The sequence below is a fragment of the Sorex araneus genome, chromosome 1, assembly GCF_027595985.1.
Source record: "Sorex araneus isolate mSorAra2 chromosome 1, mSorAra2.pri, whole genome shotgun sequence".
In the NCBI taxonomy this organism is placed as follows: Eukaryota; Metazoa; Chordata; class Mammalia; order Eulipotyphla; family Soricidae; genus Sorex; species Sorex araneus.
Window position 1 is genome coordinate 367,677,836 of NC_073302.1, and position 23,665 is coordinate 367,701,500.

Genomic DNA, 23,665 nt, shown 5'->3' on the forward strand with positions numbered 1-23,665 from the left:
TATTAGTTTGCATGCAGTAGAAAATGGGTAGATAATAGAGGACAACTTCCAGCCAAGAAAACATCTTTAAGGAGCCTTATCTGCAAAACTTAAGTCAAAAGATATCCCAATAGATAAAACGATAACTGCTATATTTCAGTCAAATACACTGCTACCACAAATTAAACTTTCACTAAAAAAAGGAAAATAAGACTGAATTGTGTGGGGTGGGTTTCTTGGTATGTCACTCTCTGCAGCTCTGCGTGTAGGAGTTGCTCCCAGTAGTGCTCAGGGCACCACATAGAGCCTGTAATCCAACCCAGGTTGAAGTACCTTCACCCCTAGCAATACCTGTCTTGACCCAACAGACTGAATTTTGAATGTACAACTAGAAACGTTGGCGTATTACTGTAGTCTACAGATAGTTCAGTTACCAATTACAGATTATTTTCTACTTGCTTCATAAATTTTCCCATGTATTTCATTGCTTTTTATACTTCATACTAGCCCCTGTTTTCATCTTCTCTCACCTACTTTATTAAAATAGCCCTCTTACTGGTCTCCCTACTCCTCCTCCCATCCTGATGGCAGGTAGGAGATGGATTTTGAGGGAGCTCAAGCTGCTTCAAATTCTTCAGTAATTTTACAATTCCTATAAAATGATTTAAGTATGAACATTTATTTCAAAGTCTGCACCCTCTCAGGATTATCCCTGCCTCATATTATATAAATACTCTTTACTAAAATATAGCAGTTTCTCCTCCTAGTGCTTTCATATGCCCTCCCTACTGATAGTCTTGGCTCCTGTTCATCTTTACTACTTAAAAGATAGCTCAGGGAAGGATCATGGACATGGCCCCAAGTTCATTCCCAAGTATCACATTGCCCTTAAGCACCTGCAGGTGACTCTGGTGCCCCTCCAGCATGACTGTTCGAGCAATACTGAAATGCCAGAATTCACTGAAACTTCCAACCCCGCTGACCAAACATGGATGATCCAGTTGGTCAATGGTGGCTGGTCCAAGTATGGCTGGGCCAGTTGGGCTTTGAGGGAGGGCAGTTTTGTGGGCAAAAAAAAAAAATACATTGAATTAAAGTACTATCTCTTTGGCTTTCCCTAACAGCCCTTTCTACAGGGTTACTATTCCTCCTACATAATCCCATAAGGTTTTTATCCAAAGTGGTCAATGGATATTCTATATTATGTTTTGAAGACCTATTTGTATCTCTGACTGCCTTAATAGACTATAGGCATTGTGAATATAAGGAGGCATTGTGAATATAAGGACTGTGTTTTATTTTCCTTTATATCCCCCAAATTAGGTACAAAACAAATATAAACAATTATTATTTTTTAATGTTCCTTTATCAACAACTAGACAATAGACTGAAAATTTATATATTGGTCCAGTAATATAATTTAGAATGTTTTCTATTATAAATGTCATATTCTAATTAATTTTTAATTGCAAATCTTTTCTAATGAAAATAAAATTATGGGGCTGGAGCGATAGCACAGCGGGTAGAGTGTCTGCCTTGCACGCAGCTGACCCAGGTTCAATTCCCAGCATCCCATATGGGCCCCTGAGCACCACCAGGAGTAATTCCTGAGTGCAGAGCCAGGAGTAACCCCTGAGCACCACTGGGTGTGAAACGAAAAGCAAAGACAAAAAAAGGGGCCGGAGCGATAGCACAGTGGGTAAGGCGTTTGCCTTGCACGCAGCCGACCCGGGTTCGATCCCCGGCATCCCATATGGTCCCCCAAGCACTGCCAGGAGTAATTCCTGAGTGCAAAGCCAGGAGTAACCCCTGAGCATTGCTGGGTGTGACCCAAAAAGCAAAAAAAAAAGAAAGAAAAGAAAATCCTCCATTAACAAGTTCAAGTAAATGAAATTTTGAAACAATGTTTTTGCACAGCCAAGATTTTATTTTTTACAACTTCAATACCAAAGACAGAACACAACTAGCTCCAAGATACTGTTTTTTCTATTTATTTAACCAAACTAAACAATATTCTATCAGAGAAACATCTGCAGCAACAAAATAAAATGAATGTCTCAATCAAAGTTGGCTTCACCATTTCTTGTTTTTTCCTTACATTTATCCAAGTTCTCCATCTTAAATTCTTTCTCTTTATTTTGGATATATACTATGTCTTTTTCTGGGCTTTCAATTGACTTTCCCTTAGGTAGCAAGAAATATTCAGCATTCAAAACTTGATCAGCAGTCATTGAACTTCTACAATAGATCAAGCTATAGAGGAGGGATTTGAGATTATCATCCTGTAAGCAAAAGGAGATGTTATGAAATTAAAAAATAAAATAAAAACAATCTTTAAAAATGGCAAAACCATAAAAAAGAATGCAATTCAAAAACAGTGATAGAGAATAAAGTATTTTCTATGTAGATGTCTAAATATTCAAGTCAATTTTTATTGCAATGAGACTATCCCAATAAAAAATAACAACACTGGGGGCCAGAGAAGTAACAGAGTTAAGGTGTTTGCCTTGCATGAGGCTGACACAGGTTCAATTCCCAGTACTACATATGATCTTCCAAGCCTGCCAAGCATGATTTATCAGCAGAGACAGGAGTAAGCCCTGAATGCACACGCGCACGCATGCACACACACACACACACACACACACACACACACACCAATAATAGAATGCAGAAATTTTAAATTAATCACAGCTGAAATATCTCAAAAATGAGTCAAATTTCCCCAATAGCCATTTTTTAGGGCACTCATCAAAATCTGACACTATACAAAACAAACTCTGAACTGAAATTCCTGTCTGAAAAAATAACCTCCTTTATCCAGTCAATTGCTTCTGTATGTGATATCAAAACCATATTTTAAAAAATACCATGGGGTATGGTGCCACCAACAGGTCAACCTGTACCTGTGGGGTGAATGCATCAGCAGCCTGATGGTGCCTTCAGACTTCCAGATACCCCAAAATTGCTGCTGTGCCTTTGGCAAGACCCCAACAACTTGGGGCCAAGTTTATCAAGAAATTAAATGGCCAAAAGTTAGGTATGTGGGAGACACACCCACAAACCACCTCCAGCTCAGCTATATAAGCTCACTTATTGGCCTTATTCCAGAGACCCATAAATTTCAAAAGAGATCAAAAGCTGCAGTTAGGGCCAGAGATGAGCAGTTAGAACAAGAGAGACAGATACAGAATGATCTCCCTTATATATGGGATATTTAAAAATAAAAACATAGTAAAAAACAATACCCCAAGGAAATAAAAATTGAGAACTGGTCTTCAGTAAGAATATCACTATAGGGAAAGTTGGGGCAGGAAAGTCCCTCTGGACATGCAGGATAAGTGTCTTGATACAACGTTTTATGCATGAAATCCAACTATTATCAATACTGTAAATAATGGTACATTAAATTTTTTATTAGCTTCTTCCAAGTACTTTCTTAGTATATCTGGCTGTTTATCTGTCCACAATTCTAATTTATTCACTTCTTCAATACTGTAACCCCCATAAACATAGCACCCACTTCAATTCTTATTATGAATTTGGTATCCAAAGTATGTAGGCTAACTACATACAAACAGCAAAGAAACACATATGACATAAATTATTTTCAAAAGATAGCTTTGTAGGGACCAGAACAATATAGTACAGTGGTAGTGCATTGCCTTGCACACAGCCAACTGGGGTTCAATCCTTGGTATCCCTTAAGGTCCCCCAGGCCCACCAAAAGTGATCCCTGAATAGAGCTAAGAGTAAGCCCTGAGCACCGCTTGTGTAGTTGCCCCCTCCCTCCCCCCAAAAATAGACAAAAAATATTTTAAAAGACAGCTTTGTCACTTTTTTAAAAAACAAAACATTAATTTTAATATAAGATTCTAAAAGATATAGAAAAGACTTCTTAATTATGAAATTGTTTATATGTGTGACAAACATATGAAAAAAAGCAGTATTCTCTGGTAATAATTCATGATAGTATAACTAGGAGACTTGGAATTTGCAATACTGTAAAAGCTAATTTTTATTCTTAGAAATAATAGAGGATAACTACAAATATTATACATTGTTGCTACACACCTATATATCATCAAAATATTGATCATTTGCAATCAACAAAATAACAAAAGCTCACATACCAAATGAAAGTGATCCACTTTAGGTATTCCATCTTCAGTTGTCTCAAATTCCTGACTTTTCACAGAAAGCTGTTAAAGAAAATGAAAATAAATTTCCTATCTAGATACTAATCCCATGCCAGAATCAAATCTAGAACTCTGTTCAAATTTTGAGAAAGAGTTTATTTTTAAAAAATTCAGATTATGACAGATAAAATAACTTCTCATCACAAGTTTCTAAATCATAGTTAATGACTGAAACAAAATTGATTTCTATGTCTTAAATATATAGAATATATTATAGAATATAGGATATCCATGCTCAGATGAGTGGTAGGCAGAAATCCTCTCCCAGTCTGTTGGGTATCTTTTTATTCTGACCAAAATTTCCTTTGCAGTGCAAAACCTTCTTTGATGGATGTAGACCCAAATATGGATGTATACCCATGGATCTGTTTCTGCACTCTATGTTGTCTTTTCCTCATTATTTTGGTTAGCACACCTGCATCCTGGTCTATCCATATTGTCACAAGTGAGTGGCAAGATACTATCTTCGAGCTCAACAATACTGCACTGTGTACAAATGCAATACTTTTATTCACTCATCAGTTTCTAAACACTTGATCTGTTTCTGTACCTTTTCCATATAATTTAAATATAACTGCAATAAATATGGGAATACAACTATCCCTTCAAGTTAGTATTTTTATATTCTTCAGTTAGTTAAGTAACCAGGAACAGAACTGCTGGAACACATAGCATACCTATTTTTAATATTTTCAGAAATCTCCATACTGTTTTCCAAACACATCAAACTGGTTTACATTATACATTGTATGTATTGCATGCATTACATGTATTTCACAATACAGTAATAAAGTATCAACATTCTTTATTGCAATACCATTGTCAACACTCTGTTTCTGGCTGTTTTGGTACAGTATATGGGCTATTCTCTCAGACATGAGTGATATATCATTATTGTATTTCCCTGGTAAATGATAACCACACATCTATGACCAGCTGTACATCTTCTTAGAAAATGTGTGTCTATTTGAGTCTTCAGCCCGTTTACTGAGGGAGTTAATTCAAAATATGTTCAGTTACATGAAGCCGTTTTTTTACTTGGATATGAGCCTCTTGTTGGACGTAGAATGTGTAAATATTTTCTCCCATTTATTAGAAAATCTTTTCATTTTAATGATAGTTTTTTTCACTATTTTGTCTTTACGTAGTAATCTCTTTACATTTCATTTTGTTTCTCTGGTCTTTTAAGACATCACAGAAGTCAATACTGTGAAGTGTATGGCCAATGTTTTTGCTTACATTTTACATTGTAAAACCTTAATTTTTTTATTCATTTTTTTAGTTAAAATTAGTGCTTTGCTCTAAAATAATAGTCCAGTTTCATTATTGTGAGTTTGGCTAGCCACTTCTCCCAATACTATTTCTTAAAAGAGATTTCTCCATTACATGTTTTTGGCAATTTTGTTATTTGTTAAATTAGCTCTTGAATTTACTATCCTCGTGTTAAATTAGCTCCTAAATGTACTATCGTTATGAGTGTACTTGTTTCTGAGCTTTCCATTCTTTTCCATTTACCCATGTCTATTTTTGCTTTTATATTTTTAAAATACAAATACCCAACTGTAACACTATCAATAGGAAAACTATCCTCTTCCATACTTAAAATTCCCTCAAAAAGCATTTCACCATATATGAGTGGGTTTAAATATATGAGTGGGTTTAACAGTCTAAATTCTGTTTCATCTAGATGTGTATCTAATCTTACACCATCAAAGTATATTAATCTACTATAATTTTATTGTCTAAAAATCAAGTAGCATAAGCTCTCCAATTTTGTTACTTTTCCATTTTTTGTTTTCCCCGATCCTAAGAATTATCACACAAATTACAGAATCTATTTTCTGCCAAAAAAATTTTAGAGGTATAAACATTTTTTTAAATAACACAGTGAATCTGTAGGACCACTTTGATAATGTATATGCATAAAACATCAAATATTCTAATCCTGAACTCTACTTAAGTTTCTTTTTAATTTATCTCAGGAAATAAAACTTTGTGTTTTTTAGTGTATATTTTGTTAAATTTATTCCTAAAAATCCCTTGTTTTGATGCTTTTATAAATGACTTATCTGTACTTCCTATTATTTGTTGCTAGTATATTAAAAAAACAATTACAGTGACTTTTTATCCTATAATATTAAACTTATTTTAACTCCATTAGCGTACACATCTTCCTAATGATTTTGTGCATAATCATCTATGTCTGTTCATAGACAACTTTACTTTTTTGTGTACAAGCTGTACATCTTTTATGTTTTTGTCTTCTTATACCAAATGAGCAAACTATGATTTATACATCAATATTTTTACTGCTTATTTTTGTATAGCCTTAAAGAATGTTTTTCACAATGATTAAAAGACAATTTCAAATTACTATTTGGTGACAAATGAAAATTTGATAAAATTTAATCCAAAGTTCGTAAATTTTCATTAATTTGTGTACTGTAGGGGCTGGAGCGATAGCACAGTGGGTACCAGGCATTTGCCTTGCACGCGGCCGACCCAGGTTCAATTCCCAGCATCCCATATGGTTCCCTGAGCGCTGCCAGGAATAATTCCTGAGTGCATGAGCCAGGAGTAACCCCTACGCATCGCTGGGTATGACCCAAAAAGCAGAAGAAAAAAAAAAACAAGTTAATTTGTGTACTGTATATGTATGCCTTCTATTAAAGATCACATAACACACAAAAACTAAAATATTATCTGGTATATTATAGAAAATTTCACTGACCCCTGAGCTAGTACCTCCAGTATAATATTAAGTAGTAGAAGTAGTAGTAGTAGTAAGAGTGTTTCTCCCTGGTTAACATTTCATACTTCACAAAAGAATGGGTTTAAAACATGGATTAAAATGACTAGTTTAAGCTAAAAGCTGGAAAATCTACTCACAGCTTATACACACTTATTTTCCTCATACACATGAACTGTTTCTGACTCAGTAGGAAACAAATCATCTTCACTGTTAATCTTGAGATAAAGACAGTACAGGAAGTAAGGCGTTCTCTGCACTCAGCCAATCCTAATTCAAATCCCCAGTACCACCAGGAGTGGTTTCTGAACACAGAGTAAGGAGTAAGCCCTGAGCACTCCCATTTGTGGCCCAAACACCCCTCCTGCCCCTCCCACAAATAAAAAGTATGATATGCAAAAACACATCCAGTCAACTTGAAAAAAATGTGCAAAATGGTGGTAAGAACATCAGAAATTTGACAGAAATTTTATTTTAAAAGGAAGGGTCACATCTTTCTGAGCGAAAATGGCGGCAGCGGCAGCAGCCACGCGGCGAGAGCCACCCTCTAAGACCCCTCCACCAGGAGGTAGGACTCTCTTTAGTGACGTAGCCTGTAGGTGATCTTGGGAGGGGAGGTGTTCCCGGCGCGCCTTCCGCCCAGAGATGAACCAAGAGCCGCGGCACGAGAAGCAGAGCCTCCGCGCCTACTGACTGTGATCCTGAGGTCTCCTAACCCATTTTGGCACCAGAGCAGATTCTTGCAGCCATGCATTTTGACTGTGAACTGAGCTAAAATATTAGAAACCCAAAACCGCGCGGCCGCGCGGACTCAAAGTCTTCACTTTTACCAAGGAAGAGAAATTATTAGATGATGCTTATTCAGCAGGCCTGATTGTTGGGGAAAATTTCCAATCAACAATAGTGAGTTCTGTATGGAAATATGAAATGTACTCAATATATAGAGAGAATAATGGGAATATCATTAGGTACTTAGATGGGGGGTGGGGTGGGAGGGGTGTGTATTGGGGTTCTTGGTGGTGGAACGGGTGCACTGGTGAAGGGATGGTGGTTTAATCAGTATTTGACTGTGACTTAAACCTGAAAGCTTTGTATTTTTTTTCTTGTTTTCACGGTGGTTCAATAAAATATTTCTTTAAAAAAAAAAAAAAGGAAGGGTCAAAGAGAGACCTCAGTGGCCTAATATACATTCTATGCATGTACAAAGCCTGGGTTTGATCCATGGCACCAGATGGTTCTTCAAGCACCACCAGGAGAGATCATAGGGGAGATTCTACAGAGTTTAAGGCATTTGTCTTGTAAGCAGTGATGCCAGGTTCACTCACCAGGACCACATGTTCTAATAGTTTTTTCAGCCTTTACCATTGCAGAGTGTAGCCCCAGAAGCCCCTGGAGGCCCCCAAACACCTCTAGGTACTTTGAAGCTCCCACAAAAAAACTTAAAAGGAAAATATACTAAAAGTCTGCCATTGCTTTTTTATTCAGAATAATGTAAAAAACACTACAAATGCCATAACTTTACACACCAAAATGTATAAGTGTCTATACATTTCATGTATAATTATAGTATATATAATTTTCATTTATTTTTAATAAAAAAATAACGTACCCATAATAAAAGGCAGCCATAAGCATACAAGTCAGAACTCGGAGAAGCAGATTTTCCAATTTTTAATTCAGGTGGAAGCAAGCTCAATTCACCAACCATCATGTTCACTGAGGCTCGCTGACTCTATAAAATCAATGAATTAAATCATTTTAGAGACAATACAGTTGAGAGAGCTTCCTGAGTTTCTGAATTTAGTCAAAACACACAAAAAATCCTTTCAAATATTTTACTTTCAATTATTTTTGCCTAATTTATCTTATCATGAAATTCTTTAAGAATTATAAAATGCTTGGCAAGATTTATCCTAAAATTTACATTTCACTTTGTAGACCAAAAAAGATGAAAATCTCAGAGCCACTAATTGAACATTTGGTACTTTTTAAAAAATACATTTAACAGGGATGTAAGACTATAGGGCTGGTGATGGCTGGGATATGAAAGTCAGGGATAGAGTGAAGAAGTGATGCTCATTTCAGAGGGATACTGACCCACAGAACCTGGCACCATGTCAGCTCAACTGCAATGAAGAAGAGGAAGCAGGTGGCTCTAGGATTCAACATGAAGTGTGACTTTATCCTGGAGTATAGGGCACTCTCATTCAGAACAGACTGTTTGAAATTTTCTCTGAAGTGGATTAGGAGTTTGATTTTGAGTGTATGGGGCAACGGTGAAGGTCTCAGGATACAGAACATTTCAAGTAAAAGGCAAAGGTATTCACTAAGTGGTATCTTGGAATGGTATGGATCATTTCAGAATAAAATTTTTTAAAAGTACTAAATTCAAAAGAATAAGAACTGTGTTATTTTTTGAAAGTCATAAATGACTTAAAAACTGAAAGTCTACAAGTGATTGCCTTCTACACTGAACATTTTCTAAGTATTACACTTATCACTCTTAAAGGACGACCACTGACAGGAATTCATAGAGATCTTGACTACAATTTTACTCCCTGACTTATATGTTATATGACCTTGTTAAGACTTAAATTTAGGACAGCATGCAGGGCAAAGCATCTGCTCTGCACACAGCCAACCCGGGTTCAATTCTCAGCATCCCATATGGTTCCCTAAGCACCACCAGGAGTGATTCCTGAGTGCAGAGTCAGGAGTAACCCCTGTGCATTGCCAGGTGTGACCCAAAAAAAAAAAAGACTTAAATTTATCTGAAAAATACGATAATCTACCTTATAGATTACTGTAAATATATACATAACTGGCACAATGCCTAGGATATATTACTACTTAAGTATTGCCCAAAAAACAGTCACACCATCACCTGAGAACTGGTTAGAAATATATCATCTCCATCTTAGGAGTTCTGAATAACAACATGGAGTCAGAGAGATAATATAGGGTTAAAGTGCTTTTCAAAAAAGAAGTTAAGACAATAAATGTTGACAATCATGGAGAGACTGGAATCCTTATAGAGTTAAGGAGAAAGTAACAATGCAAAACAATGCAAAACAATGCAGCCACTCTAGAAAATACATCTGTTACTCAAAATTTAAAGTTACCATATATCTACCAAACCTACCAAAATCCTAGTCCCAAGAGAAATATATGTCAACAGAAAAACTTTCACACTATTACTCATTATTCAAAACGGTCAAAAAGTAGCAACTCAAATGCCTATTAACTGATAAAAGTAAAAGCGGTTTGCCCAAATGAAGTATTATTTGGTCATTAAATACAGATGTACTCTAGAATATGGATGAACCCAGAAGACATTATGCTACATAAAATAAGCCCATCATACAAAGAACACATAATACATTAACCAATTTACAAAAAAATGTTCAGAATAGACAAATTTACAGAGAAGTAGATTAGTGTTCCCAAGGGATTAAATACAGAGAAAATGCACAGTAACTGAAAATCACTATGATTTTCTTTTGGTTGGAGGAGGAATAATAAAATGCCCTAGAATTAGCGGTAAATAACATACAACTTTATGAATATATTAAGAACTATTACTGAAACTGCATAAATTTTATATGTAATATAGGCTTTAAGAAAGAAATGATCTCTTGTATTCACAACTAGTATGCAGCACTACAGCACTGTCATCCCGTTGTTCATCGATTTGCTTGAGCGGGCACCAGTAACGTCTCCATTGTGAGACTTGTTACTGTTTTTGGCATATTGAATACGCCAGTATATATTGTATAACTAGTATATGTTCTAAGACTAACATGTCTACCAAATAAGAAATAAAAGATCATAATATGTTCTTAATGCATTGCTCGCTATTCCTATTCTGAGGTAACAAGGACCAAAACTAACAAATTAGTAGAATTAGCACTGAAACTAAATGAAAAAGTTCAAATTCTCCTAGTTTCAAAATAAGACCAATTATCAAAATACCAGTAACATACGGGACTGGAGCAATAGCACAGCAGTAAGGCGTTCATTCGCCTTTCATGCGGTCAACCCGTGTTCGAATCCTCTGCCCCTCTCGGAGAGCCCGGCAAGCTACTGAAAGGATCGCGCCCGCACGGCAGAGCCTGGCAAGCTACCCGTGGTGTATCCGATATGCCAAAAACAGTAACAATAAGTCTCACAATGAGAGACGTTACTGGTGCCCGCTCGAACAAATTGATGAGCAACGGGATGACAGTGACAGTGACCAGTAACATATATATACACATCAAAATTTAATCTATCGTGGGAAAATCCAAATAGAAGTAGAGTAGGAGACAGCCATCTGGTATTTTTTTTGCTTAGTTACTAGCAATTAAATATTTTTGATGTTATTAAAATAAGTACCAATGCTGTCAATGTCATTGATTATAAGATCGTTAAGAGTTCTGATTAAAAAATAAAATGGACAAATTTAATAATCCTAGTTCCAGTACCTAGTTAATAGTAGAAAACTGCTTACTACATGACCCACCTTAACTGAGGGAAAGATCTCATAAATGTAACATAAAGGTGCTAAACTTGCTACCTAATAATACATATGAAGTCTACAACCAATTCGTTAAATCACAATATTTTACCACAGATTTGGTGAAGTCAAAATCTCCAACAATTCCTTGTTCACGGTTTAAGACAAATACATTGTTCTGATGAAGTGATCCATGAATTATATCAGCCTTATGCAATGTATGCAGCCCCTGGGCTACACCTTTCATGACCTTTAAAACTTCCTGTAGATAATTATGCACAAAAAAAGTTATAAGACAAACAAATTTAAAAAGCCTTTCCAAACATAAATAAATCTTCCTCCAAATGAACCTTTAGAAATACAACATTAGACCAGAGAGATAGTACAGAGGTTAGGGTGCAAGCCTTACACCAACTTAGTCTCCTGGTCCACAAAGCCACCCCTGAATGTCAGTCCCAGATGCCCCCAAGCATGGCCAGGGTTAACCAGATGGTCCCTGGCACCACAGTCCCAAGAAGCAACGCATCCTTGGATCTTTTCACTGAACCACTGACCTTTTGACTGAGTGTTACCAGGAGTGGTCCCTGGGTCTGATGAACATCTCTTGGGAGACCTTCACCCAAAAATTATAGCAAAAAGTAAATAGTTCAATAAAGCATTTGGAAAAGGACAATGGGTCTGAGGAGACAGCTCAAATGGCTGAAGTGTGCATGGTCTGCATGCAGGATGCCTAAATTTAATCCCAGACACTACACGGTTCCTCAAGCACCACCAGGTGTTGCCCCAAAAGTAAAACCAACCAACAAAAGAAAGGAGTAAGATTAATGGGTAGGAAAAATCAGGTTATCTTTTATTGTTATTACTAAAATAAGTCTATGATAGAAACTAAAGTTGTCGCAAGCACTGTATCACACAATTTATATACAGCACGGATCAACAGTTACAAACATGGCCCTTGATATCAAAATAATTTCAAGTTCCAACTTAGGTGACTATGCAAGTGACTTAGTATCTTTGAACTTCATTTTTATCAGTTGTAAACAATGTAGTAACTCATATGACAGGGTTAATGTGACAATCAAAATATTATCAACATTGTATATAGCAGTACTCCACAACCAGAAGACACTGTCCCCACTCTGGACCCCCAGGATACTCCAAATTGCATAAAGGAGGGTCAAATACAAAGTAGGGGAGTAATCAGAACAGGTGGACACAAGAAGCAAACAAGGTCAGATGCTGTGGGGGGCACAGTCAGAAAAAGGTTGAGGAACACTGTTATACAGCATATGCACCATGTGCTCAACAAATATTAGGGATTACTTTCTTATTTTACATATAAAAATGAGGGGTGATATTTACTCACCTCTGAAGTTAAAGGTTTACTAGCTTGAACAACACTAAGGTTTGCTCTAGGATAGTATGGGACCATCAGATAAGCCACAGGATCTGACTAAGAAGCAAAACATAGAATGAGCCTCAAAGTAAAAATTCTCAATGTATTAATATAATATACACTGATTGTACCAGCAAACTTTTGCTTTATGTTGAAAGGAACTAAATAGCCTCTCTAAAACTTGGAACTGAAACTTACATTAAGCAAAATGTGTCCTGCAAAAGATTATAGTAAGAATTTTACCTTACATAAAAACAGGAATATTAAGGGCAATAACCCAGACTCTCCTTTGGCTTCTCTGCAAGCTCGGTGATAGGCAGCTGCTCTCTGAATCACACTGGCTTCTGTGTTGACATCCACAGAGTAGCCCTGGTACCGAAAGAGCCATTGATAATTCCAATACTGAAAATCCCACTCTAGTATATACCATTCCAACTTAACTATTTTACAAGTAAATTATATCTTTCATTTATATAAGAATCATCTGCTTTTGATGCTATAACTTAGGAAATAAAGAACAATTTTACCTGTGGCTTACTACACTTTCTAGAACATGCAGCCACGATAGCAAAAATAATGATCCTGTTGCCATAATTAATAGCTTCCCAGACCAATTTTTTTTGAAAATCAAAGAACAGGAAACTACTGGAAACACAGTGAAATTTCAAAAAAAGAAATGAAAATAGTAACTTTAGAAGATTATTGAAAAGAAGGTAATATAGATTAACCCCCAGAAAGCAAAGTTTACCATATTAGTGACCTTTATTTAGGGAGGGAAATCTTGAAAGCTTAATATAGGTAAGACTGAAGTAATAATACAGCAAGTAAGGTGCAAGGCTGACCCAGGTTCCATCCCTGGTACCCCATATAGTCCTCCAAGCCCCACCAAGAGTGATCTCTGAGTGCAGAACTAGGAGTAAGCCCTGAGCACACAGGAGTGTGACCCAAAAACAAACAAAAATACAAAACTTAGATATGCTGGAAAGCAAATTGGAAACACAGCCATCATGCCAATGACCTCATTTAGAAACAATGATTCTTCATAGTCCTAGAAGGTAATTTAGAAGGTAATTCTACCAATTCTCAAACTTACCTTTAAAAGAACTGTCTGCCCATTGACCTCAGAACATATTAAAGGACGCTTGCTGCTAAGTTCCTTCATGGGTTCAGAATCAAGAAGATCCCGTTCCAAGCTCATAGTAAGAAGACCACTAGAGTTCTAGGGGAAAATTTTGGTTATAGTTGAATAATCCAAACAATCCTATTATTCCTAATTCAACGTAATTGGTTAACATGCTGTTAAATGAATTGGATATATACAATCAACCCAATCAGAGAAATCAATAAAAACAGAAACATTTAAAGTTTCCATTTTACTCTTATTCTCCCAAAAGTATAGTCAACATACATTTAATAACCGCTATAAATTCTAAAACATATTCTAAAGATGACTAAGATTAACTAGATACATTTCTAAGAAACTCTTGTTTACTTGAAACACTGTGTATTACCTAAATTTATAAAAATAATGACAAATAAAAAGACTAGAATGGAAATAAACTGTGACTATTAAGTAGTTATTTTACATCTCTTCCTCTATTTAAAGTGGAATTTGTATTTTAAAATTACTTTTTCAGAGCCAAATCAATAATACAGCAGGCAGAATGCTTGCCTTGCATGAGGCCAATCCAGGTTTGATCCCCAGCATTCCACAGGGTCTCCCAAGTCCCTCCAGAAATGAACTCTGAGTGCAGAACCAGGAGTAAGCTTTGAACACATCCAGGTTTGACCCACCCCCAATAAAACAGTAAGTAAATGAAATGACTTTTTCTTTAGGGGAGCCACATCTAGCATTGCTCAGGGCTTACTCCACGCTCTGTGCTCAGAGATCACTTCTAGTGGGGCCCTAAGGAACCTTAGGGGTTGCTGGGGATCAAACCCAGAGCAGCCACATGCAAGGCAAGCACCTAACCCACTGTGCTATCTCTCTGGCCCTAAAATGGATTTTTAAATTTTAAATTCCATTAATTATGATTAACAGGGATCATTTTTATCCAATAAAATAAAACTACCAAGAATTTAAATGCAGCTAAATTTTTTGTGGAGGTGATGCTCAGGGCCACCAAGTGGTGGCAGGGGAATGCTTCAGGGGTCCCAAGTGCCTCAGAGAACTGAATACCCTCCAAGCCTTTGAGAACAATCCCTGGCCACATGCCAAGTTTTATTGTGGTATAGTTTAGTTTCAGTAAGACAGGTCACTGAATTGTTTTCTGAGCCATTTTTTAAAGTACTGCCAATATACTTAAGTAATCCATATAAATGATCAACTTAGAGTTTTCCTAAGTATACATCAGCACATTTAAACACCTTAGTGTCATTAAACCATCCATAAAACATGATTCATGTCATGATGTTCTGTAGAGTTTGCCCTTCCTCCCTGGCCACTGGAAGCTTGTGTTTGTTGACTGCCCCCCAATCTGTCAATTATCTTTGTCTCCTGATCAGACTCTGACTTATAAATATTGTCTTTCTCTTCTCCTTAATGTCTTCTGCATGGTTATTATTTCATAGCAGTTGCTTTTTGTATGGATATAGGAAGTCAGTTAAAAAGACAAGCCTGTGGCTTGGAATATGATTGACTCCAGATAATTTACCTCCTGGACAATCTGCTCTCTTGACTTAAGCCTCAGTTGCTCTTACTTCCTAGATCCTCCAAATGCAGAGTTCCTGACAAGTGACTAGATGGACCCGGGGCAAGCGGTGAGGTATGAGCTACCCTGGCATCGAAATGGGCCTGGTCAAAGTGCCCTAATGCTTAACTATAAATTAAGACCTTGGTCAGGGGCAAATTCTGTCATGATCCAAAAGCAATAACTGGATATGGACCCTGCTGGGGTTAGGAATGATTGATCTGGCCTGATTACTGTAGTATGAGTCTGTGGTGAGATGTCCCCAGGAGAGTCATCCTACCAGCCTAAAAGCATCTATTACTGTGTCCATACAGAATGGTAAATATTAGGAGAATTAAAGATGCTAATTAAGTTGCAGGTCTAAGAAGAGGAGAAACACACCTAAAGACTGTTTTGCCCTCATGGGATGCAGGTGGTCAAGAAGTCTGGAAAAACATTTTTGATCATGCTTCCTGTGGGGAGGCGTAGTTGGGGAGGTGTGGTGATGGGATAAAAAAGAGCAGCTGAGGGGAGAAAGGGGGGATGGTTGGAGGATTGTTGGAGTTGATGGTTGGAGATTGTTGGATTAATGGATCATTAATTGGACTGATTGAAACAGAGACAGCAGAGAGACAGAGGAGACGGATACAACGGGAAGAAAGAATTATACAGTTAGAGAGAGCAACAGGGATAGAGAGAGAGAAAAGAGAGAGAGAGGAGGGTTGGAGAGATCTGGAAGAGACAAGAGATTGAATAATCGGCAACTAATCACCAACCAGCGTGGCCCTCATTCTTCCTTGGTCTGTCCAAGGCAACAGCCATCCCGAGCAGAGAAGCAGCTTGAGAGCACCGAACTCGGGTGGCAAGAGAAAGCCACCAGGAGAGCCCATGAACATTCTTTTACGTGTAATTCCCACATGCGTAAGGGGCTTACAAAGCCCTGTGGTGTGGGGAATTTCACAGCTCCTCGAGAGTGTGGAATTTGTTTTTACAATCTTCCATAATAAATATACTTTAATTTTCAAATCAGAAAGTGTGTAATTCTCAATACTCTCCACAAAGCAGTCATTCTAAAATGAGACAAAACTTACCATGTATTTATGTAACCCTATTTCAGGATGAAGCAAAGGCAGTTCAGGGAACCACTTCTGTACCAAGTAGCTCAGCTTTTCCTACATTTAAAATACATTTTATTAAAAATCTATGTATGATTAATAAAGATAAATTGGTCTTCAAATAAAAATGTAATATACCAGTACCTTCCCAATATATTATATAAAATCTACTTACTTAGATATATAATCACTGGTTATCTTCTACAAGAAATATCAAATGCCAAGTGTTATCTTGTACTTAAGTCACTGTCTTAATAAATGTAATTATCAACTTTCAGCAAGGAATATATACACAAGAAAAAAATCTTGCTTATACTCCACACTTCCAAACTGAAATTTAAAAAATGATGATATACTAATGTGAATCTCAGAAGTAGCTTTCTTTGGGGCGATGCACAGGGGTTACTCCTGGTTCAGGCACTCGGGAATTACTCCTGGTGGTCCTCGGGGGACCATATGCAATGCTGGGAATCGAACCCGGGTTGACTGCGTACAAGACAAATGCCCTACCCTCTGTGCTATCGCTCCAGTTCCCCCCCCCCGGTTATTTCTTATATTAAGAAAAAGTAATGGGGGGGGGGGAAGCAGGGTACATTTGGACCAAAACTAGCCATGCTCAAGGGCTAGTAATAGCTCTGTAGCAGCATACAGAGTATGCTACTAGTACTAGTAGCATCCCCTAGTAGTAGCATCCAGGGAATCTATATATGGTGCCAGTGATTCAAACTGGGGTGAGTCATGTGACTTACTTCTGATATTACCTCAGAAGGTAATTACCTCTCAGGCCCCAAAACACCATAACATTTTAATATAACTCCATTTTGTTTAGGTAGAGAACATAGGACTGGAGCGACAGCACAGCGGGTAGGGCGTTTGCCTTTCATGCGGCCGACCCAGGTTCCATTCCTCCATCCTTCTCAGAGAGCCCGGCAAGCTACTGAGAGTATCCCATCCGCATGGCAGAACCGGTAAGCTACCCATGGCATATTTGATATTCTCCAAAAACACTAAGAAGTCTCACAATGGAGACATTATTGGTGCCCGCTTGAGTAAACTGATGAACAATGGAATGACAGTACTACTACAGTGCTACAGAAAAAAAACAAAGAGACTTAAAAGAAAACTTATACAACTTTACCAAAGCTTCTTTATATAAATGTAGAAATTGAGGATCCACTTATCACATATTTACTAAGTAAAACTTCTAAACAGCTGTCAGGTCATTGACTAATATTTTGGAGTCCAAGGTTCATGAAGTGAATAATAAAATATACAGGCAAATGAATTTGCCAAAAGCAAAACATCAGACGTTAGTGGGCCAGAGTGATAGTACAGTGAGTACAGTATTTGCCTTGCACACAGCTGACCCATGTTTAAGCCTTGGCATCTCATATGGTTCCCTGAGCCTACCAGGGGTAATTCGTAAATGCAGAGCAGAAATAACCCCTGACCACTACTTCAAATGCCCCCAAAACAAACAAAAAAAAAGTAAAGACTTTAAATGACTATTATTTCACAGTATTTTTCAAAAACACTTCTTCCTTTTTTACTGTAATACCCTAAAGCTATCAAATACAGTGACCAGGGAGGTGGCTCAAGTGATAGCTCACATGCTGAGCCTGGGTTCCATCCCTGGCACCATCCCGTACACCCACAACACAAATGAACCAACAGCCTAAGCATGTCAGGACAGCCCATATAAATATGTATTTACTATACTGTATTCAATATGCCAAAAACAGTAACAATACTGAGCTTTATTCCCCTGACCCTGAACGCGATAAGGACAAATGGAGACGTTACTGGCGCCAACCTGAGCAAATCGATGAGCAATGGTACAACAGGTGATACAGGTGATGTCAAATATAATACTCTTTCCATTTTTTATTCCCCTCTATTTTGTATTCATGTAAATAGTTGATAGAAAATGTTCTACTTCTACTGTAAAGAGAAAATAGCTCCACAAGGTTACAACACTAGTGGCTGAATGGAGACATAAAGATTTAACTTCCCGAAGCCAAAGAGCTAGTAGAGCAGACAGGACATCTGCCTTGCATATGTCCAACTCAGGTTTGATTCCTGGCATGCTGAGCCCACCAGGAGTGATCCCTGAGTGCAGATCCAGGAGTAAGACCTGAGCACAGACAGATGTAGCACAAAACAAACAAACCAAAAAAATGATAAAACTTCCCTCCCAAGCCAGGTATTTTCGTCTTGTTGAATTTTCAATTAAACTGTCCAAAATAATTGACTTATCTAATCCTCACATAAATCTTAATAAACAAAAAAATCTGGGGCCGCAAAGAGTACAGCTGAGTAAGGCGATTCCCTCGAACACGCCAACCTGGGTTAGGTTCCTAGCATCCCATATGGTTTCCCGAGTGCTGCCAGCAGTGCTTCTTGAGTGCAAACCCTGAGTATCGCCAGATGTGGCCCAAAAAACAAAAACAAAAAAATCTTCAAGCTTTTTATTAAACAAATCAAGCAGTTTTCAAGTGTGTGATATAATCTAAATACTTTCAAAAGAAATAAAAGAAAGCTAAAAGTTAATACTTTTATCTCCATTTACTTCTCATTTTTAATTCTCTTCAATTACCTCTTGCCATCAAATGGGAAAATTACAAGTGACACTATAGTTTCTGTCATTTTCATACTTTATGCAATGATTATTCATTTTGTCATCAGAAATTAGTATCTAAATTTGCATAAATCTTGCAATGCCAACATCTCTAGTCTTTTGATTGTAGGCCATTTCATCTAATAAATGTTTTGATTCCATTTTTAGAGTGAAAAACTAATTCAAGGGGCCCAACAGATAGTACAGAGGGTAGTGTGCTTGCCTTGCATGCAGCTGACCCCAGGTTCAATACCCCCCCTACCTGATTCCCCAAGCACCTCCGGAAGTAATTCCTGAGCACAGAAACAGGAGTAAGCTCTAAGCATCACTAGGTGTGACTCATAAAAGAAAACAAAAAGCTAATTCAAAATTTCAAAGAATCAAATACTTACATATTCCTCCTGCTCATGATAAATTTCCCGAAAGACACTACTACGCAGTTGAGCTATTTCTTGTTTTATCTTCTCAATTTCAAATCCATCATGGTCATCAGACTTTAATCAGAAACAGAATTTAAAAGACCACAAATGCTTATTAAAATAGACTGAAGATAAATCTTCTTAGTAGAGATAACACTTCTATAGTCTATCACTGTGGCTCCTTGTCACGTATCGTCCAGAATTTAGCACATAATAAACTCTTGTAACATTTCAGTTAATATTTGATTAATATTTTTAAGTTCATTCTCTTGCCAACTTTCTCAAAACCTACCAAAAACACTATACAAAATCAGAGATGGGGACATAAAAATTACACAGATTTTTTTGAATTCTTAGTTTCCTATAGATTTTCTCTAAAATAAACATGACCACCTGGCAACAAAATAAATCTAATAGAAATTTAATTTCCTAGGATTAGGTTTTATGATTTGTTTTTGGGGGTTTTTTTAGCTTTTTTTTTTTGTGTGTGTGTGTGTGATTTTGGTTTGGGAGCCATATCCAGTAATGCTCAGGGCTCAAGACTGCTCACAGTAGTACTAAGAGAACCAAATCTGGATCCCCTGATCAGCTCCTTAAGTTGTATGTCTACACTGAGATTTTTTTTATTTCAAAGTGAGTCACTATGCAATTTATTAATGAAATAAAAATTTAGAAATCAAGCACAAATCAAAAAAATCCACAAAAACTAAAAAATAAGCCACCATAAAATATCTATGTATATCCTTCTCCAAATATAAAAAATTAAGCTACAACCCCATTTTCCACATTTCAGAATAGTACAGACCTGGAAAAAAGTCAACTAAATTAGCTCTTCTCCACCATCAATTAAGTGCTCTACAGTGGAAGACAGCGAATTCAAATTGAATTAAGACAAAATGTTGTTTCCTTCTTTTAAATCCTCAAAGGAACCCAGAATTACCAGTTTAGTCATAAATGTCAAGACTAAAGGTTTGTCTAATTTAATGCATCCTAATTACTTTAGTTACATTATCATCTGGACTGGAGTGATAGCACAGCGGGTAGGGCGTTTGCCTTGCACATGGCCGACCCGGGTTCGATTCCTCCGTCCCTCTCGAAGACTGGCAAGCTACTGAGAGTATCCCACTCGCACAGCAGAGCCTGGAAAGCAACTTGTGGCGTATTCAATATGCCAAAAACAGTAACAAGTCTCACAATGGAGACGTTACTGGTGCCCACTCGAGCAAATCGATGAACAACGGGAGGACGGTGCTACATATTATTATCTGAAGAGGCCAGAAAGTTATTACTATAGGGAAAGGCACTTGTCTTGCATGTAGCAAACCCAACTTTGATCCATGATCCTCAGCCCCACCAGGAAGTGATCCCTGAGCAGAGCCAGGAGTCAGCCCTGAGCATCATGTGGGTGTCCACCATCGAAAAAAGGAGGTGGGGGGACACTTGCAAGTTAAATTGTGATGGGTTTTAAACATCTCTCTGTAAATATTTCTATTACCATCTGAAAACTTAAAACATTTACAATATGTTCAATCACAAAAATAGTTTAAACACATCATGATCTAAACACTTTATGATAAAACTCTACTTTTGAAAGCACACCTTAAAGAGGCTTGCATTTTAACAGACATGTAATAATCCGTATTATCCTAAAATGACACTGGACTAGAGCACATGTTTTGCATGCAGAAAACTCAGGTCTGATCCCTGACACTGCATTGTGCCCCAAACACCATGCAGAGCCAGGAACTGCTCCCAAGCACTTTGGGGTTACAGCCAAAAGAAAACAAAAAACAACAAAAAAAATTAAAATATTTGGTACCAAAAACCAAGGCAGCCAGGTAAAACATCTGTAAATAAATTTCATTACATGGAAAAATATTTACATTATTAACGTAATAAATTTACTTACATTGATTTAAAAAAAACCTTTTAAAATGTAAATAAGGGCTTACATACTTTAAAGGAGTGTATCTATTATTTTTATGACGCAAAGTTCAAATAAAATTAAGTACACTCAAAGTTCAGTAAGAAATAACCGTTTCCTTACTTCTTCCAAATTATTCTTTTCAACCAATTTCCATCTCAGTCGAGCTTTTAAACTTTTCAGTGTCTTTTTAATGGACATCAAGTGTTCCACACTGGGGCTCTGATTTAAACATTCAACAGTCTGCTTCTTAAACTAAGTGAGAGAACAGTTTTCTTTTCAAAACACTGACATATTTAATGAATCTACAGACCATTTATAATTGTTCTATTATATTCATCAATTATTATAATTTATCTATTATATTCACCAATATTACTGAGTTCAGGTTAAAATAATTCTCTAACTTTCAACAACTGTATTAAAATTTCTTAGTTATCCACATTTCAGGTTAGAAGAATATAAATTCCAGCAATCAAAATAGAAAAAGTAAAAGAATTACAAGCTAAGATGTAGAGTGATACCTATTTTGTTAGAACAGAAGCAAATCAGACTTTCCAGTAAAGGTTAAATTATCTTTCAAGAATATACTAGATATTGCATGCCAATCTTAAAAATATTCATTACTTTTGACTTAGTAATTGTTTATGACTATTTACAGAAAATACTCATAAAAAATTAAAACCAAAGATTTTATACAGTGCTATTTGTGATTTTAAAAATGAGATGTAACCTATTTAAAACAAATGAAAGGTTAATGTTTGATCTACACAAGCAATTATGCTTTAGTCACTCAATATTTCGGTATATAACAGTTGTTTTCAGCAATTCTGTTTTCAAGTATAAAAAATTAAAAACCAGTGTCACAGAAGAATTATTCATTGTAGGGAAAACTGCCAGGGTAAAAAAAAAATTATACCATTCACACTAAGTTCTTCAGAAACTGGACAAAAAAACCTGACATACTGATTAAAGAAAACATGAAAGATTATTTGTTAAGAGCAACCATACTTCCTATACATGGGAAAGACTCAACAAAGCTGAATAATTCACCAGTGAGTTTAATACTTTAAATAGCTTAGCTAAAGCAGAGGATAGAAGAAGAAAGGGAAGTAGGGAAGTAGGGAAGATCAGTGAGGGAGATTGCTAGGGAAATAAACAAAGGTATAGATTTAAATTCTGCCCCTCCAACCAAAAGCCAAAGCTGTCTCCTATAAACTTGTATAGGCAGAAAAAAAATAACAAAAATTATGTTTTGAAACACAGAAAAAGCTAAGATTTAAACAGTAAGGACTCAAATATTAACATCAACATAAATTTTTATTTACACTGTAATAATATAAATTTCATTATATACCAGCTAACGATGTCTATTGTAGCATAATATAATTGTACATTAGATCTTAAAGTACTTGAGAAAAATTAAAATATTATGAAATTCAAAGAATATATAAATAAGACTAATAAAGAAGAATCCAACCTCAATACTGTCCTCGTACTTGGATAGTACAGCAGCAATAAGCCTTTCCTCTGAGTGGATCTTTCCTAAAACTTGACTATATGTATTTAAAATTATTTCCTTGTCTGCATCACCTTGCTCCTAGAAGAAATGACACACACAGAATTATATAAAAAGGGACAATCAAAAATAATAAGACTCTTCAATAACACTGAATACACTTCAAAGTTATACCTTTCTAAAATAGTCTACATGCAAAAGAATTAAATTAGGCCATTACCTAACATCCTGCACTACCATTAATTCAAAATAGATTAAATACTGGGATGTAAAACATGAAATCATAGAATACATATCCAAGAAAATACAGGTAATGTGCTCTTTTACAGTGGCCCAAGAGATGTGTCTGGCAATGCAATTCCAAGAGCACAGGGATAAAAACTAAAAACAATGACTAAATAACATCACTTAGACCAATACCTTCTAGTTCCATTCATGACATGGAAAATTGCATGATTTTATATTTTCTTATAACTAAGTAGTATTCTATTGCGTATATATACCACAATTTCTTTATTGAGTTATCTGTTCTTGGACACCTGGATTGTTTCCAGGAGAGGGGCAGACACAGAATGACATCTCAG

The 23,665-nt window shown here is 36.5% G+C and overlaps 1 protein-coding gene across 1 annotated transcript in view; it reads right to left on the bottom strand.

The window, feature by feature from the left end:
• Positions 1-1,903: 1,903 nt before the first annotated feature.
• STK31 (serine/threonine kinase 31) overlaps positions 1,904-23,665 on the bottom strand; it is an 84,451-nt gene continuing 62,689 nt past the window's right edge. Inside the window, exons 15-25 of the mRNA XM_055123946.1 lie at positions 23,043-23,162; positions 21,686-21,817; positions 19,612-19,713; positions 16,579-16,659; positions 13,912-14,037; positions 13,062-13,187; positions 12,789-12,875; positions 11,535-11,684; positions 8,537-8,659; positions 4,113-4,181; positions 1,904-2,261 (exon numbers count right to left, since the gene is read on the bottom strand). Of these exons, the coding sequence (XP_054979921.1) occupies positions 2,037-2,261; positions 4,113-4,181; positions 8,537-8,659; positions 11,535-11,684; positions 12,789-12,875; positions 13,062-13,187; positions 13,912-14,037; positions 16,579-16,659; positions 19,612-19,713; positions 21,686-21,817; positions 23,043-23,162 (1,341 nt within the window). The 3' untranslated portion in view covers positions 1,904-2,036. The remainder of the gene's footprint in view (positions 2,262-4,112; positions 4,182-8,536; positions 8,660-11,534; positions 11,685-12,788; positions 12,876-13,061; positions 13,188-13,911; positions 14,038-16,578; positions 16,660-19,611; positions 19,714-21,685; positions 21,818-23,042; positions 23,163-23,665) is intronic.